This window comes from Mucor velutinosus (assembly GCF_035048745.1).
Source record: "Mucor velutinosus strain NIH1002 chromosome Unknown tig00001564, whole genome shotgun sequence".
Classification (NCBI taxonomy): domain Eukaryota; kingdom Fungi; phylum Mucoromycota; class Mucoromycetes; order Mucorales; family Mucoraceae; genus Mucor; species Mucor velutinosus.
This window is the reverse complement of record NW_027041906.1, coordinates 1,142,702-1,159,826: the sequence shown is the minus strand read 5'-3', so window position 1 is coordinate 1,159,826 and position 17,125 is coordinate 1,142,702. Positions and strand designations below refer to the sequence as shown.

Sequence of the window (17,125 nt, the reverse complement as noted above, 5' to 3'; positions counted from 1 at the left end):
TCCAAAGCGTAGACACACTTGTATATGGTAATTAATATCGGCCAATAAGAGATCAATGTACATGATCATTATCTGATTTACAAAAGCGAAATAAAACGGGATAAACTTTATCAGATCTTTTACTTGGTTGGTAAAAATTCTATCTACTCATTTATAGGGAAGGGGGCAAAAAAAAAAGGAGCTTATAAATACTTGTTCTTCCTTTTGCTTTCATCCTTCTTTCTTCTTTATTCCTTTTTCTTTATTTTGAAGTGTTGTGCTTTATATTTGTTTTGTAAATATTGATTCCTTCTTATCTCATAAACACACACACACACACAAACACACCTTATATAAAGTCGAAAACATGTCTCTTGATAAAGAAGAAATTTACAGCAACAGCATGAATGAAGAGACACCATTATTGAATCCATCGGCTTCCACGTCCTCAAATGATTGCTGCTCAGAGATAGATTGCTGCAGAAAACAAAAAAACAAAAGTCCTGCAACAAACGTATACACAAAACTATATATCCCATCAACAACGGATGGCCAAGATGATCCTACTTGTCAATTATCAAGCCAACCATGGAAGTATAAAATCGTTGCTCTGCTGTGTGCCATGTTTCTAGCCAGTAAGTGTGAGCTCGTTTGTACTTATACGCAATGTCACCTAATTCAATGCAATGACAGTGGGCAGCCATTTCGCTGCTCATACGTTAGGTGCCATGAAATCAACGATTAAAAAAGTATGGTATTAATGATATAACCAAGAATGCAGTTTGGCTAACGCATTTTGTACATTTCAGGAATTTGATATCTCAAATTCTCAGTACGGTGTTCTTCAATCGAGTGTGTCCATCGTCAATACCGTCTTACCACTCATTGGTGGCATCTTTATAGATGCATTTGGCACTATTCCTGGATCTATTCTCACCACCGTCCTGATTGCTTCCGGAAACATCCTTGTTGCTGCATCAACCTCAACAGCAAATCTATCCATGATGATCCTTGGCCGCATCTTGTATGGCATCGGAAGTGGCACTGTGGTAATTGTTCAAGAGACCATCTTGAGTCAATGGTTCCAGGGTCGTAGCCTTGCAGCTGTGATAGCCTTGATGCTGACCGTCAGCAGACTTGTAAGTAATAGATGTAGATTGCACATGGATAGATCATCATCTGACGTCTTTTTTATATATATATAGTCCTCATTTTTAGCACAAGCAACTGTGGTACCAATTGCAAGATGGTCAGGCTGGTACGGTTACGGTTTCTGGGTAAGAAATCTCCAACATCATGTGTAATAGCTTCAGATTTACTAAATGAGATACAAAGTTTTCTGCGGCACTATGCATCTTTTCTTTACTAGTCAATCTTGTATACATTGTCTTGTTAAAGAACGTATCTACTCTGACTGATCAAAAGAACTGTCAAGTACAACGTAATGTCATCAAACGCAAAAAGTCATTCAGTTGGTCCAAATTGATGTTTTTACCACACTCTTACTGGTTAATCGCATCCATGGAGTTCTTATTGGGCGGTGCTTGGGGATGCTTCCTCCATATCAACAGGTAAATGAATTGATCCAATCATTCAATATGGAAGAGTCTAAAGAGAGTATTTCAACAGTGAGTTTGTCAAGTTTCGATTTGATTACAATGATAGCAAAGCAGCTGCAGTTGCCAGTGTTTCCCAGGTGCTTCCCATCTTCGTTATGCCCTTTTTAGGATTTTTCGTGGACAAATACGGCAAACGTACCTGGATGATGATGGGCAGTGCTTTTACCTTTTTAGCATCACTCTTGTTGCTTGAATATACCGACTTGAACCCACTTGTCGGCATGATTAGTTTCAGCGCTAGTTTGGCTTTAGGGCCCGTCGCCCTTGTGTCATCTATCCCTATCATCTTGCCACTCTCACTAGTGGGTACTGGCATGGGCCTTGTAAAATCAGGCACCAACATTGGAGCTTCCTTATTTGATATCGTTACTGGATTATTGCAGGATCATGATTCCAAAAAGGGCTACAGTGGCGTTATTGATTTCTTTATACTCATCGGCATCTTGTCCGCTTTGGCTGGTGTCACTTTGTGTATTCTAGATCATACTCTGTATGGCAATATATTAGATGCTCGCAAATCTCGTGTTAATAAGAACAGCGGCGACAAGCGTTTACTGATGAACAAGAGATTGAAGATTAATTATCTCTATGGTGGCATTTACGCCTTTCTGGTGGTTCTTAGTTGGACATTGTTCTTTAAGTATGTCCTTGCTTGATTATAGTTTTAAATAAATCTTTATTGGGGAGTTTTTTTTTTTTTTTTTTTTTTTTTTTTTTTTTTTTTTTCTCAATGGATAAGAATATAGATGGATATAGATCATAAGAGGAAAAAAAAGGATTGCCTACTTATCCAACACTTATTTTTTGACGCCTCTTTTATCATCAATGATAGGTGATTGATCTTGTCTCGGTAAAGAGCCGGGTCCTGCTGGTTGCCAGTAGCCATGAGGCTGCTGTTGTTGCTGTTGCTGCTGTTGATGCTGTTGATGCTGTTGATGAGGCATGTAATGTTGTTGTTGATTGCCGTAGAACGCAGGCTGAGGAATTTGGCCGTATGCATTTGGTGTGGGTTGGCCTTGAGCAGATTGATAGCCACCACTTTGGCCAGCAGGGTTCATGTAACTGGGATGACCACTGTAATTACCACCATTTCCAGCAGGTTGAGATGAAGGTTGTGAATAAGGCGATTGAGAGGGATGATACCCTGGGTTTGATCCATTACCGCCATTGTAACCACTAGGTGCATTCTGTTGTTGCTGTTGAGGGGGCTGAGGTTGTTGAGGTTGTTGAGATTGTTGAGATGGAGCAGCAGCAGTAGCAGCAGAAGATGATTCAGGCTAATAATACACAACAATACGTTAATTAAAGATAGATTAAGCTATATTTCACCTTTACCTTGTCATCATAAAGCTTCTTGTCTTCGCTTTGAGGTGAACTGTTGCCATAAGACGCGTCACCAGCCTAAATATAAACACACAATGGATTAGAGAGACTTGCCAAACAGTTTACGAAGGCTACACTTACAGCTTGTTCATTTGACATGGGATCGGGAGCATTCAGACAAGCTTGAATCAAGTTTTTACCCTCTGGTTTGGTTACAATAGGTTGCAACTTGACAGTGGTGAAAGTGTAAACTAGACCAGTCTCGGATACAACGAGCAGCAAGACTTGGGTACCAGTTAAAGTACTTAGCTCATATGCCTACCATTTATCACCATAGCAACCATTTAGTAACCATGGCAACAACCCACCTTGATGTTTTTGACAGTTACCTTTTTCATAATACCAGCCTTTCTCTTTGAGAATGTGATGTGTCGACGGTTCTTATCTTCGATATACTCAATCTTGATCTTTCTTCTACCTGAACGTCTGGCAGGCTTGTCATTATCAGAATCGTCTCCAGCAGAATCATTGTTGGGATCCTCAGGTTCAAAGAGCTTTTGTTTCATATCTTGTCTATCGTTTGTTAATTCTGGGTTCATTTGATTATGTAGAAGGATAGAAAAAAATTTTGGTTTCCTAAAAGAATATCAAATAATTACAGGGAGTTGCCAAATTCAGTACTTTTAGAACTTAACAAGGTAAGGGAGGGAAAAAAAAGAAACTTTCTTTCAAAGGGGAGGGGGATAAAGAAAATCTTTTTTGGGATTATCAAGTTTTTATTGTTTGATTGGAAGACAAGGCAAGGTGACGTGAATGAACTACTTTAAGACGGAGCATCATGGCTATTTGATCAAAAGAGGGAAACGCCACTGTGGTGTTCACATAAGAAGATGTTGCATAAAAACATGTCATAGATCGAAAAAAAAGGAGGGAAATCAAAGGGTCATATGGAGGTTTTTCATATAATTTGTTTGCGTGGTATATATAGAAAGTTTTGCTTACTTTTGTGATGAGCTTTTTTGGTGATGTTGATGGTAATGAGCGTAATGTGGTGGTGAGGATGAGGGTGGTCTAATAGCAGGTAAATTGCATATTGGAGGCTCCGATGATGACGCTGTATAGTAATATTGACCAACTGATGGTTCAATTGCTTGAGGCGTGGCAGATAAAGATGGAGAAGATGAAGGATTTGGTAGCGGCAGTACTATTTTGCCCAGTGGTGGTAATAGTGCTGGCTCTTCGTTGTCATTGATCAGCAAGTTTTGCATTGACATGGCATGATTTGTTGATGAAGTCGAGGAAGATGGCGACTCGCGCAATGGAGGGGAGGAGGAATCAAGCGATGAAAACCGCTCCATACCACGTCGACGTTTCCTGATTCATATTAGCCATCTCTCTGGTAGATCATTTTTGGGTATACAAATATATAATATAACCCTTACATCGATGGAGCAGTTGCAGCCCTTGCTTCTTTGCGTATTCGTATCCGCACCCCTTGATCCGAAAATGAACGAGTAAGGTCTGTAGACTCTAAAAGATATATTAAAATTAAGGGATTTTGTCGAGCAGGAGTATGGTGTGATTAGAATATTGCATAGAGATGATGTTGGATGTTTATATCTTACCTGACATACCTGGAAAAGCTATACAGATAAAAGCATGTAAAATGTTAGCTTATGCATTAATGTCACGACAAATACCATATATTTAGAAAAAGCACATACTCTTCGGTGAATAGACCCGAAATGGGTCAGAGAATATAGAACAGACCCTTTCCACTAGGATTCTTTTTGATAGACGGTATATTAACATTCTAGAATGTGTAGATTCTGAAGATTCATCCACATACCCTTTGATCTGAAATAGAGTAAACTTGAGCTTGAACACACCTTCGATCCGAATACTGATATCTGCAAATACAAAGAATGCACCTTCTATATTTTAAAATGTGAATATGTAGTGTTTTCCACATCAAATCGAGAACATCAGGTACCTGTATTGTTGGTGTCTTTTAATTTATGTAGTGATTGTACAACAGATCCTGCTGTAGTCCTGACTCCATTTACATAGTGTATATCACTATTATCATTCGCATTTGCCAATGTTGTATGTAAGAAGAAGTTTGCACTATTATGGTAATCACTATAGAGGATATGTGTTATTGATGCTTTAAACTTGGATGTATGCCCGAAGATAAATCCATTCACATTTCCATACTCTTTTTTACCATAAATGATTTTCTCCCCTTCCTCTGGCTCACCCCTTCCTCCTTTTGTACATGTATGAATGCGACTCAGATCCCCTCTTTTCCCTCTCTATCTCTCTCTGTACGAGTCTCATTTCCTCTCATGTAAATGCGATATAAATAATCTGAGACACATTAATCATAAACAGTGCATGTACACGAGCACATCATCCATGATGATAACCTCACATCCACGCTCTCTCTCACGCATGCGTACTCTCTCGCTCACAGAATCCCAGAATACAGCCAACTTACTTGAAGTTCATGTTATTGCTTTGATGTAACTGAACAATGGGTGGAGGATCTAGTGGCCGGCGATCAACTGTTTTGATGGTAAATTAATTAAATGTTTCTTTTGACATGCTCCCTTTCTGAGAGTTATCATAATACCTTTGTCCTTGAAACTACATAAGCGAGCCTTCTGAGGCTGTTGCTGAACAGTCAGGGCATATCTACATGTTTTTTTATCAGCAGAATGTCATGCGAAGGGGCGTTGTTTAGAGGCTCACTTTATGTTGAGGTTATTCAAGTTAAAAGGTTGATTCTGAAAATATGGGTGCGTTGTGGGTGAGAATTGATGGTTCATTTTGGCACTGGTTATATTTCTGAAATTGGCATGTATAAAATACAAGGAAAATGAAAGGGCTGAAAGAAGCAGAGAGAAGAGGAAGAGAAGAAGAAAGGAAGAAACGAAATGGAAGGATCGACTTTAAGTAGCCCAAAAAATATTGCAAAAGATTCAAAGTTTAGGTTTTATTATCACAACCATGCACCACGTTAATAATAACACAAGGAGAAAGATGAGCAGGAGAATAGAAGAAATAAATCCAGAACGATGGGTTTCCATGATGTGTGTACAATATGTCATGTTATGCTAAAAAAAAAAAAAAAAAAAAAAAAAAAAAAAAAAAAAAAAAAAAAAAGAGAGAAAGATTTGTTAGGATCATTTTATTATAATCCTAAGTCGTCAAACTAAGGTTACCTTTTTTCTATCAATGCAAGCATCATGTATTAATTTTAATTAAAAAAATACAACAACGATATGTTTATACTAAGCATTGTTTATTTCATGTAGTGTACCTTAGCGTTGCTTAATGTATTATTATATTGATTTTATGCCCATCATCTTATGCTTAGGGGGAATCACAGGAAACCAGCGAGTGAGAGATTCAGTGGTAAAGTGATACGATTGAAAAATACAATCAAAATAAATTGCCCCTCCTTAATTTACTTTTTTTTTCATATAATATATTCATTGTTGATCTGCTACGCTATGATATACACAAAAAGCCATTGTTCCAAGTGAAAATCCTAGATCAAGAATGGATGATTGCGTTCGATCATTGTCGCATTTCTGTAGGCCTCCTTTTGGGCTGCTTTGTTTGTTTGTTTTTTCTTGATTTCATTTTACTTGTGTTTGTGTAATCGAGACATGCTAGCAATAATAAACTATTCCGATTTCTTGTCGTCTGCAACAGCCTCAATGATGGTGACGATAATGATAATTTAGTATTAATGATTTCAGGGTCCAAATGCAAATTTCACCCCTCAGTCCTATAATCGGATGTCTCTTTCTCATCACTTTGTCTTTACGTCTCAATTAATTAATGACCTCCTGAGGTTCATTGTAATGGTCAAAATGAGAGTACATAGGAAAAACGTTTAAATCTGGAAGTATGGAATATTCTAGCTGCTTGAGCAATGTCTTGAAAACTCACATCATCGCTTTCCCTTACCTTCGGAAAGAAAAACTATTTCAGTGTACATTTTGATCTATAAATCTCATCAAAATGCTCCTTGATTTCTTCCCCTCCCCCTTCATTTTTCCATGAGTAATTATTTGTATTTTTAATCGAAATGAATTCCCATCAGAATTTTCAATTCACCTTCGATTCTTCTGTCCAGTTACCAAAATTAAACAATTATTCATGCTATCGCCTACGGGTAAATATCATTCCACAGACCGTCAGTTTAAAGTGACATCATGATATTAAACTGAGAGAGAAACGTCTGTTGTCGATGTAGATGGAGAATAAACAAAAGCATGCCAAAATACATCTCATCTAGTGTACTTCTTTTCCTTTTTTCTGACCAACTCACTTAATTTATTACAAAGTATGCGTTTCGCTACACCTGCAATGACCGGCGCCATCCGTGCTGCCGCATATAACAACACTTATCGTATGGCACAGGTAAATGAAGCATGGTCACGATGGAAATGTCATTGCAACTGTTACTAAAACGCGGGATAATCATTCCATTAGAAGCAATCCCTTGGTGGTCTTCGCCAATATTCTAGCCACGTCGAAGCAAAGAAGAGCGGCGGAAGTAAGGTCTTGGTAGCAGCACTTGTTGGTGCTGGCGTAGTTGGCGGTCTTGTTTACAATAAGAGTGAGACTAAGGTTGTTCCTGTTGTAGAGGAAGTCAAGAAGCAAGCCGTTCCTGCCTCTGCTTTCAATCCCTCTGGCTTCGTCTCTCTCAAGGTAAGAATAGAATAGATAAAACTGGGTAAGGTGTGGCGATATATAAACTTTTACCCCTCTAGTTGCTCGAAGTTCAACCCGTCTCTCACAATACCAGTGTGTTCCGTTTTGCTCTTCCAGAGGGCCATGCTTCTGGTCTCCCTGTCGCTTCTTGTGTTGTTGCCAAGCATACTCCTGCCGAAGGCAAACCCATTATTCGTCCTTATACTCCTGTTTCTGAGGAAGAGGTAAGAAGCATAGTGATACACAAAAAACTATGTCATTTGAAGGCTAAATTAGTAATTGTGTAGACTGTCGGCCATGTTGACTTCGTCATCAAAAAGTATGACAATGGTGCTATGACTCCTATCATTCACAACATGAAGCCAGGAGACACTCTTGAATTCAAGGGCCCCATTCCCAAGTTCAACTGGGAACAAGATCAAAAGAGCAATGTCGGTATGATTGCTGGTGGCACTGGTATCACTCCTATGCTGCAAGTTATCCGTAGAGTCTTCCACGAGAAATCCAATGACAAAAAGACCAAAATCTCATTGATTTTCGCTAACCAAACCGAAGAAGACATTTTGTTGAAGGATGAGCTGGATAAGATCGCCAAGGAACATCCCGATCGCTTCAAGGTTGTTTACGCTCTCGATAAGGCTCCCGAAAACTGGTCTGGTGTCACTGGCTACGTTACCAAGGAGGTTGTTCAAGCCAACTTGCCTGGTCCCAAGGAGGAAGACTCTGTCATCTTTGTTTGTGGCCCCCCTCTTATGGTCAAGTCTATCGCTGGCGCCAGAACCATGAAGAGCCAAGGCGAGCTTGAAGGTGTTTTGAAGGAATTAGGTTACTCTCAAGAGAATGTTTTCAAGTTTTAATTTAATACATCTACTATCCATGTATACTGTTCTTTTTTTCTAATAAATGTAAATGCATGCAAACTTTGTAAACAGCCGAGTGTTTAGCGAGTGAAACTGTTATGTGATGTCGAATCGATCGAGCTATCGAGGTCAACAAACACGTTGGTATGATGTTGATTCTTTGTAACGTATGGGCAAATACTACTGTCTTTCAAATGTCTCGAGGGAATCACAGTAGTGAGATACCGATGTTTACTTGATATATGATTTTGTCAAGTAGCGATTGCATTATGGCATTGAGTTTACTTGTAATAGCAGCTTCAGCTCATATTTTAGAGTAGGCATGTTGATGCCTAGTTCTTTAGTCAAAAAATACTTGAGAGAACACCATAGCTATCTTCGATATTGCATATAACATCACGCACCGAAGGCATAAAGGAGCTTGATCCTGCATGGAATAGCTTGTTCCTGGTAGCAAGATACTAACTCAATGAAATGCCCTGCAGCCAATCCAGCTCAAAATAATGAAAATTCGGTTCTTCTTTTCTACAAATGAAAGGAGGCTTCACGGCGTTTCGATTTGTAAAGCGTATTCTTTTCAATAGTACATTGTCCTTACCAATCCATAATAGTAATTTTGTATAAAATTAAAATGCGCGTCGAATGGTACCACTTTTAAAGTGTCCCCACCGCTTGAACACAAATAACTTGTTTATTTTCAGGTACGCGACCCGTTTCTGAAGAAAAGCAAGAACTAAGTCTGAACTTATTAACCTATAACTGATAGTATTTTTGTTGTCAAAAGACCTAAGAATTGCCTGTCATTTGAGATTTTCATCTACGTTATATAATCAATTTTTATGAATCTACAGCGCCCAATAGGTCATCCCTAGCTAAATTGTCGAAAAACGCTCGCTCAAGGCTAACTTGTGCTGTAATGGCGCATATTATGAAATTCTTTTTGTGCATTACTATTAGTCATACCACGCCCTAAATTTATTTTATAGACTTTAGCACCGCATAAATGTTTTCATGGTGTTATTCAAAAAAAAACGTGTTTTTGCTACTGTAAACTCCAATTTGAGGGTGAAAAGCACGATTTTTACAAAGAAGCACCGTAGATGTCCCAACGAGGTTTCATTTTACAGAGCAAACAAAGAGGAACAAAATTTAATAAATGGATGATTTATCAGAAATAAATTATTTATAAAAAAGAGTATGAAATTAATCAGGTAAAGAATATCGTTTATTACATTGAAAATAAGAGGGTTTATATACTATTCGAATTGAGGGATTTGTAATTGTTGTGCCAGAAGGGCTACAACAGTCTATAAAGATTAAGGTATTCTTGATGGGTAGATATGTCTGTGTTGTGCAACAACATGGACAAGCTATGATAATTGAAGTGCATCTCAGCTATCAATACTGAGGTTCACCAGATGCGATAAGCGTTGTACAAGATAGATTGGTACTTTGGCATTCAGAACTTAGTGTGGAATACATCCACTATGATCTGCATTCCGACAGTTCATCCAGTTACCAGATTTAGATATAAACTGTATGTACACTGGATTAGATGTACGATATCGATTTATACTATGATCATGAGAAGATATGGACTTCAGATACGCTAGTACTATAAGATTCATACTATATAAGATATAGGCTATAGATGGCACCACGGACATGGATGGCACTATAGACTTATACTTGTATTCCGACATTGACTACGGATGTTTACCATATCTGGATAGGCACCAAGATTAATGCAATATGAGCTTGTTGCTTCAGATGTGCACTTCATGATCCACGCTATAAGACACATGCTTATATCCGTGATACTAGCTACAGATACTTTATGTACTACAGACTTGTACTATATATGAGACATGCTATAGACATGCATACGATATGCTATAGACATGCCATATATCCAGATACATGCTAAAGATGTATGCTTAGCGATATACACTCAGATATGTACTATTAATATAGACTAAGAAGACTGTACCTATCGGATACATGCTACTAGATCGATATTAATTATCCTTATGGAAAGGATAGATCAGGGTACTTCGGATGAGAGTCTAATTATTCATCCAGACAGAGCTAAATCATGATTAGCTTGCTGGAGTTGTCTTTTAGCATGATTAGACATTAGTTGATCTGAGTTGACTTATTTGTCAATCTAATTAATAGAACTTTTATCCATTGTTATAGTATATAAGAAGGATCATCTACCTGGCCAGTAGAGAGACTTCAGTTTACTTTACACCTGTCAGTTTGATAATAAAATATACCTTTATCAAGTTGACATTACTGTTTTTTTTATTCTTTTTTTTCCGTGAATTTTAGTCTATCAAGCCTCAAATTCCACATTTTTTTCAACTCAAAGGTTATCACTTTTACACTTTATCTTATACTCTACATTTTATTATTCTACTTTAAAAACTATTTTTATCATGTCTCACAACCAATACAACGCTACTGAAAACACTCAAGAGGATATTGCTCAAGACTCTGTCCGTGTTTCTTCTCCTTATGACTCATCTATGCAAGTGGATGAGCACGCTCAACTTTCTGCAGTTGATCATCTTCTCAAGAAGATTGACACTGCTCAGGCTCGCTTGGATCAGATCCATCGTAACGCTGGTGATACTTACACTGAGGATGAACGCTTGGCGGCTGATGAAGCATCTGCGTCTGTCGAATGGCTCAGCAAGCAAGTCAGTGCCATTACTAAGAGGGCTGATTCCAAAGCAAGACCTGTCAATCTCAATGAGATCCCTCGTTTCCAGGTGGTAGGACAAGCTAAGCATTGGCCTGACCATCCTCGATTCACCACAGTCGATCATTTCTTCAGTGCTTTTGAGAACGTCATCAGAGCATCCGGTAATGAAGTAAATTTGGTTTGGAAACGCCACGTGCCTGTTTCACTGCCATTTGACTTCGAATCATGGACCAAGAATGATCTTCTGGCATGTAATGATTGGGATCAAGCCAAGGCATTGTTCCGCAAACATTTTGGTGCTCCCATCAACTCTGAGGAATCCATGGCCAAACTCTTCAGCATGCGCATGAAGAACAATGATACTCTACAGGACTATACGAATAAGTTCATGAAGTACGTCAAGGATTGTGGCTTCCCTCCTAACAGCAACATGTTAGCCAAGTTCTATCAGTTCACGCTGTTACGCAAGAATCAGCAAATGATGGTCAACCAAATGTCCGTCAAGCATGGTTTCAACCACAAATGGACTATCAACGAGATCTATGAGTGTGTGTTGCCTTTGTTCCTTGTTGACGAGCAAAATCGTGGTGATGATGATGTTGAGGTCGACATCAGAGGTAAGCGTAAGGGTGGTTCTGGTGGTTCTGGTTCAAGAACAAAGATGGCAAGGGTATCTGCCACTGGGTATTTCTGTGCGAAGCATGGCGGGAGCAATGCCAACCACAACACCATTGACTGTAAGTCAAGATTGAAGCACTTTGGCTCTGACAACAAGCCTAACCGGGCTACTACTGCTGCTCCGTATTCTATGAATTCCTCATCCTCTGATCCCAAAACCTGCAACTTTTGTGGTAAGCCCCGTGCTTACGGTCATCGTTGTCAAGAGTTCTACGACTGGAAGAAGGAGAGAGAATCAAGGAAGAACATTGGTGTGCATACTGTACAAACAACCACTGTTCGCAAGGACAACAAGTCTGGTTCTGGTTCTGAGACCAACGATGTTACCATGGAAAGTAGCACTGATTCTGACATTGGTGATGCTGTTGGAGATGTCACCATGGAGGAAATAGATGCTTGCTTGGACGAGATTGAAGCAGAGGATGCCTCGCTCAACTGTAAGTCTAATGTGAAAAATGTACCTGAAAGTTTCAATCCATTTCAGTTACTGACTCCTATTATTTTAGAGAGCAAAGAAGGAAAACCAGTCCGTTTGATCGCGAAAGTAGATACGGGATCAGATTCCACCTTCTTAAATAAAAACATTTTTCACAATAAATTACTATTCACTTCCCAAGATATTATTTCTGTTGAAGGCAATTTGAACTTTCTGAGTCATTCAGTAAAGAGATTGGGTAAAACACCAGCTATCAAGATAAGATATCTTAATGACATTGCATTTGATCACTCGTTTGAGCTATCCAATTTTATTCAGGACCTAGGCGATTTTGATGTGCTACTGGGTGTAGACACATTGAGTCGACTTAGAATTGGGCTAACTGGCGTTGCTCACAAGTTTGCTGATATTGGACATCTTACAGAGGAAGAGAAATCAGAGCTTCTTGAAAGCATCGATTTCGAAAATGTCAATTTTGATACTAAACATTCTATTGATCCAGAAACCGCATCAATCTTTGAATCCCAAGCTGAGGAGAATAAGTATATGAGCAACATCCAAGATGCTATTGATGAGAATCAGAGAATCAAGCCTGGAACGTTTTGTAACGTGCCTGAATCTGAGATCACTATACCAATCAAGGAGAATGTTGATTACTACGTCAAGCAATATCCGATCGCACATCATGCAATGCCCGAAATCGAAAAGCAATTGAATGAATGGCTGGATGCAGGAATTGTAGAACAGTGTAGACCTAACGGCTTATTCAACAGCCCTCTCATTGCAGTATCAAAGAAGGACAATGATGGCAAACCCACCAAAACACGAGTTTGTATGGATGTGCGGAGGATCAACCAGCATATGCCCAACAATACAAACCAATTTGAGATACCAAATATACAGGATATCTTCACCCGGATCAAGCAGAAGGGGACAATATTTTCGAAAATCGATCTGAAAAACGCATATTTTTCATTTAGAATTTCTGACATATCAAGAAATGTGCTTTTGTTCAATTTTAGAGGAAAATCGTATAGATGGTTAGGCTGCTGTTTCGGGTTGCGCCCAATCACATCTGTCTTTAGCTCTGTCATGAACATTTTGTTTTCTGATATGCCCAACGTGGAGGTCTATGTGGACGACCTATGCCTCGTATCTTCATCCTTATCCAGTCATTGCGAATTGATTAAGGAGGTGCTGAGACGCTTGACACATGCCAACTTAAAGATTGGTGTTGAAAAGTGCTCCTGGTTTCGATCTAGCATCTACTTGCTAGGCTTTGTAGTTGGTCCTCATGTTTCCAAGGTTGACATGCGACGTCTCTCTGACATTGATCATTGGGGTCCATGCAAATCTGCCAAACAGGTTAAACAACTAGCTGGTGTTATTTCATATTTGAGACCACACATCCCAAATCTGTCAAAACTGATGGCGCCTATTGATGCTCTACGAAATGATCCAGATGCTGGTAGCAAATGGACTGAGGAGCACACCAAACGACTTGAGATTATCAAGAAGGTCTTGTTATCTGAAGCTTTACTGACTGCACCAGACATGAATAAGAAATTTTATCTTGAATGTGATGCTAGCTTATATGCAGTTGCAGTCATTTTGACGCAGCGCGACGATCAAGGACGCACAGTCTATGTGGCGATGTTGAGCAAATCTCTGACCAAATCCCAACAGAACTGGCCTGTCCTGAGACGAGAACTGTATGCCGTGTTATTCGGTTTAGTTCGTTTGCGACCCTTATTGTACGGGCATCCTGAGATTGAGGTTATGACAGATCATCGAGCTCTGATTTATATCTACACATGTAAATGTCCTACTAGAGTCATTCAAAATTACATGGAGATTTTAAACGAGTATCCCCAACTGCAATTCACTCATATCAAGGGCTTAGACAACATCTTACCTGACAAACTTAGTCGCTTGTATGAACCTTTAGAAGATCATACAGAGCTGGCGGGAGACAGTGATAAGAAAATTGCTAAATTACAAAAGAATATCATGAGAAGCAAAGGCTCCAAGAAACGATTCATTGACAACAATAAGCAAACAAAGCATTATCCAACCAAGAACAAAGTAGTCTATAACAAAGACAAGCACTTGAATGTACTTGCTATGAAGATCAAGGAGGGCAATTATGAAAGCGTTGCTTACATTGCACCACCTGACAATGAGAGAGACCAACTGCTTCGTGAAACTCATGAATTTGGACACTTTGGTGCCGCTAGTATTGTCAAGAAACTACATGAAGAAGGTATTCATTGGACAGGTCTATATGATGATGCAAAGGCAATTTGTCAATCATGTATGGAATGTGCAAGACATAATGTAGTTCAAAAGGGTTACCATGAACTGAGAAACGTTGTAGCGTATGGTCCATTTGATCATATAGGCATTGACTTTCTTGGTCCGTTAACTCCAACCAACAATGGCAATATATATATATTAGTTGTATGCGACATTTGCACCAGATTTATTATAACTCGTGCATTGCCCAACAAACAAACCGATACTGTCGCTAGAGCTCTGACTACCATCTTTGGAGACTTTGGCGTAGTACAAATACTACAATCTGATAATGGACGTGAATTCAAGAGTGCTTTGATGAGCGAGATCGGTAAAGCACTTGGCATCAATCAAAGATACTCTACGGCTTTCCACGCTAGGGGCAATGGTGCATCCGAATCAGGTGTTAAAAATATTCTTAATGCACTTCGTAAGATGGTCAGTGAACACATCTATGACTGGGACTCGGTTCTACCTGGAACTCAACTGGCTATAAACACAAAAATTAGGTATCGCACTGAGAGTGCACCTTTTCAATTGATGTTTGCTAGACCATTGAATAGATTCGTAGACTACGATGATCCTAAGATCAAGGACAACTTACCAAAGAAGCCAATGACTCTCGGTGAGCTACGCAAGAAGGCAGAGATTATGAACCAGGTTGTCTTTCCAGCTATTAACCAAAGAACACAACGCATTATTGAAGAGCAAGCAACGCGATTCAATAAGCATCACAAGATTACACACTTCAAAGTTGGTGATTGGGTTATGGTAAGACTTCCGCATAGAGAAAGCAAACTTGAGGCCGCTTATGATGGACCTTATCAAGTTGTTCAAAAGAAAAGATCTACATATGTGTTGAAAGACGATATGAATGAACTACTACATCGCGACTATGTGCCATCTGAATTGAAGCTGGTAGCAATCGACGAGTCTATCATCGAACAAGAAGTATATGAGGTTGACGAGATCAGAGCGCATCGTGGTCCTGAACACAATAGAGAGTATTTGGTAAAATGGAAGACATTTGGAGAAGCTGTCAACTCCTGGGAAACTGCTGCATCGTTCAACAACCCTCAAACCATTCGTAAGTACTGGGCAAAGATCAAGGAATACGAGCTGCTTGAGAAGAGAAGACAGGCACTAAATAGTGACACTGCTTCCTCCAAATCAAAGCGTAAGCGTGATGATTCTGACAAGCGTTTGAGAGGCTCTAAGAGACTCAACGTTGCAGAACAGTAAAGTGATGTTTGTCATGGGATATATCAGGGCAACATGCAAATTGCAGTAGCACCTTTAGACTATCACATTGCGTTATATCTTTGTCAGCGAATGCGAAATACAGATCATTGATCGTTTACATAATTCTTTGAATTAGTCAACATGCGTTGAAACTGGTGGGGGCAAATGTGGAATACATCCACTATGATCTGCATTCCGACAGTTCATCCAGTTACCAGATTTAGATATAAACTGTATGTACACTGGATTAGATGTACGATATCGATTTATACTATGATCATGAGAAGATATGGACTTCAGATACGCTAGTACTATAAGATTCATACTATATAAGATATAGGCTATAGATGGCACCACGGACATGGATGGCACTATAGACTTATACTTGTATTCCGACATTGACTACGGATGTTTACCATATCTGGATAGGCACCAAGATTAATGCAATATGAGCTTGTTGCTTCAGATGTGCACTTCATGATCCACGCTATAAGACACATGCTTATATCCGTGATACTAGCTACAGATACTTTATGTACTACAGACTTGTACTATATATGAGACATGCTATAGACATGCATACGATATGCTATAGACATGCCATATATCCAGATACATGCTAAAGATGTATGCTTAGCGATATACACTCAGATATGTACTATTAATATAGACTAAGAAGACTGTACCTATCGGATACATGCTACTAGATCGATATTAATTATCCTTATGGAAAGGATAGATCAGGGTACTTCGGATGAGAGTCTAATTATTCATCCAGACAGAGCTAAATCATGATTAGCTTGCTGGAGTTGTCTTTTAGCATGATTAGACATTAGTTGATCTGAGTTGACTTATTTGTCAATCTAATTAATAGAACTTTTATCCATTGTTATAGTATATAAGAAGGATCATCTACCTGGCCAGTAGAGAGACTTCAGTTTACTTTACACCTGTCAGTTTGATAATAAAATATACCTTTATCAAGTTGACATTACTGTTTTTTTTATTCTTTTTTTTCCGTGAATTTTAGTCTATCAAGCCTCAAATTCCACACTTAGTATAAATAGAATAACTCTTGTCTTCATCAATAAATCTGTAATGAAATAGCCACCCAAACGCAACTTAATTGAAAACCAAAGTTCATCAAATAGCACTCATTCAAATTCATGCTATTTGGATCTATTAATGAAAGCGCTCAAATGTACATCAAAAAACCCATTTAAAAATACTAAAGTAAAGATGCACGCTTATA

The 17,125-nt window shown here is 38.9% G+C and overlaps 5 protein-coding genes across 5 annotated transcripts; 3 read left to right on the top strand and 2 right to left on the bottom strand.

Moving 5' to 3' along the window:
* Positions 1–382: 382 nt before the first annotated feature.
* Positions 383–2,254, top strand: ATC70_010653 (uncharacterized protein; the record flags this gene model as incomplete). The annotated part of the gene is made up of 6 exons (XM_064829864.1): positions 383–614; positions 673–728; positions 789–1,118; positions 1,185–1,256; positions 1,315–1,550; positions 1,609–2,254. The coding sequence occupies 6 exons, from the start codon at positions 383–385 to the stop codon at positions 2,252–2,254; spliced, it is 1,572 nt and encodes a 523-aa protein (XP_064682366.1).
* A 141-nt stretch (positions 2,255–2,395) lies between these two features.
* Positions 2,396–3,520, bottom strand: ATC70_010652 (uncharacterized protein; the record flags this gene model as incomplete). The annotated part of the gene is made up of 4 exons (XM_064829863.1): positions 2,396–2,875; positions 2,934–2,999; positions 3,063–3,239; positions 3,311–3,520. The coding sequence occupies 4 exons, from the start codon at positions 3,518–3,520 to the stop codon at positions 2,396–2,398; spliced, it is 933 nt and encodes a 310-aa protein (XP_064682365.1).
* A 399-nt stretch (positions 3,521–3,919) lies between these two features.
* Positions 3,920–4,279, bottom strand: ATC70_010651 (uncharacterized protein; the record flags this gene model as incomplete). Its single annotated transcript, XM_064829862.1, has 1 exon — positions 3,920–4,279. The coding sequence occupies one exon, from the start codon at positions 4,277–4,279 to the stop codon at positions 3,920–3,922; it is 360 nt and encodes a 119-aa protein (XP_064682364.1).
* Positions 4,280–7,283: 3,004 nt separating this feature from the next.
* ATC70_010650 (uncharacterized protein) lies at positions 7,284–8,509 on the top strand (the record flags this gene model as incomplete). Its single annotated transcript, XM_064829861.1, has 4 exons — positions 7,284–7,358; positions 7,431–7,649; positions 7,712–7,876; positions 7,940–8,509. The coding sequence occupies 4 exons, from the start codon at positions 7,284–7,286 to the stop codon at positions 8,507–8,509; spliced, it is 1,029 nt and encodes a 342-aa protein (XP_064682363.1).
* A 2,444-nt stretch (positions 8,510–10,953) lies between these two features.
* On the top strand, positions 10,954–15,873 carry CBF1 (basic helix-loop-helix protein; the record flags this gene model as incomplete). The annotated part of the gene is made up of 1 exon (XM_064829860.1): positions 10,954–15,873. One exon carries the CDS (start codon positions 10,954–10,956, stop codon positions 15,871–15,873), a length of 4,920 nt encoding a protein of 1,639 aa, XP_064682362.1.
* Between the last annotated feature and the right edge of the window lie 1,252 nt (positions 15,874–17,125).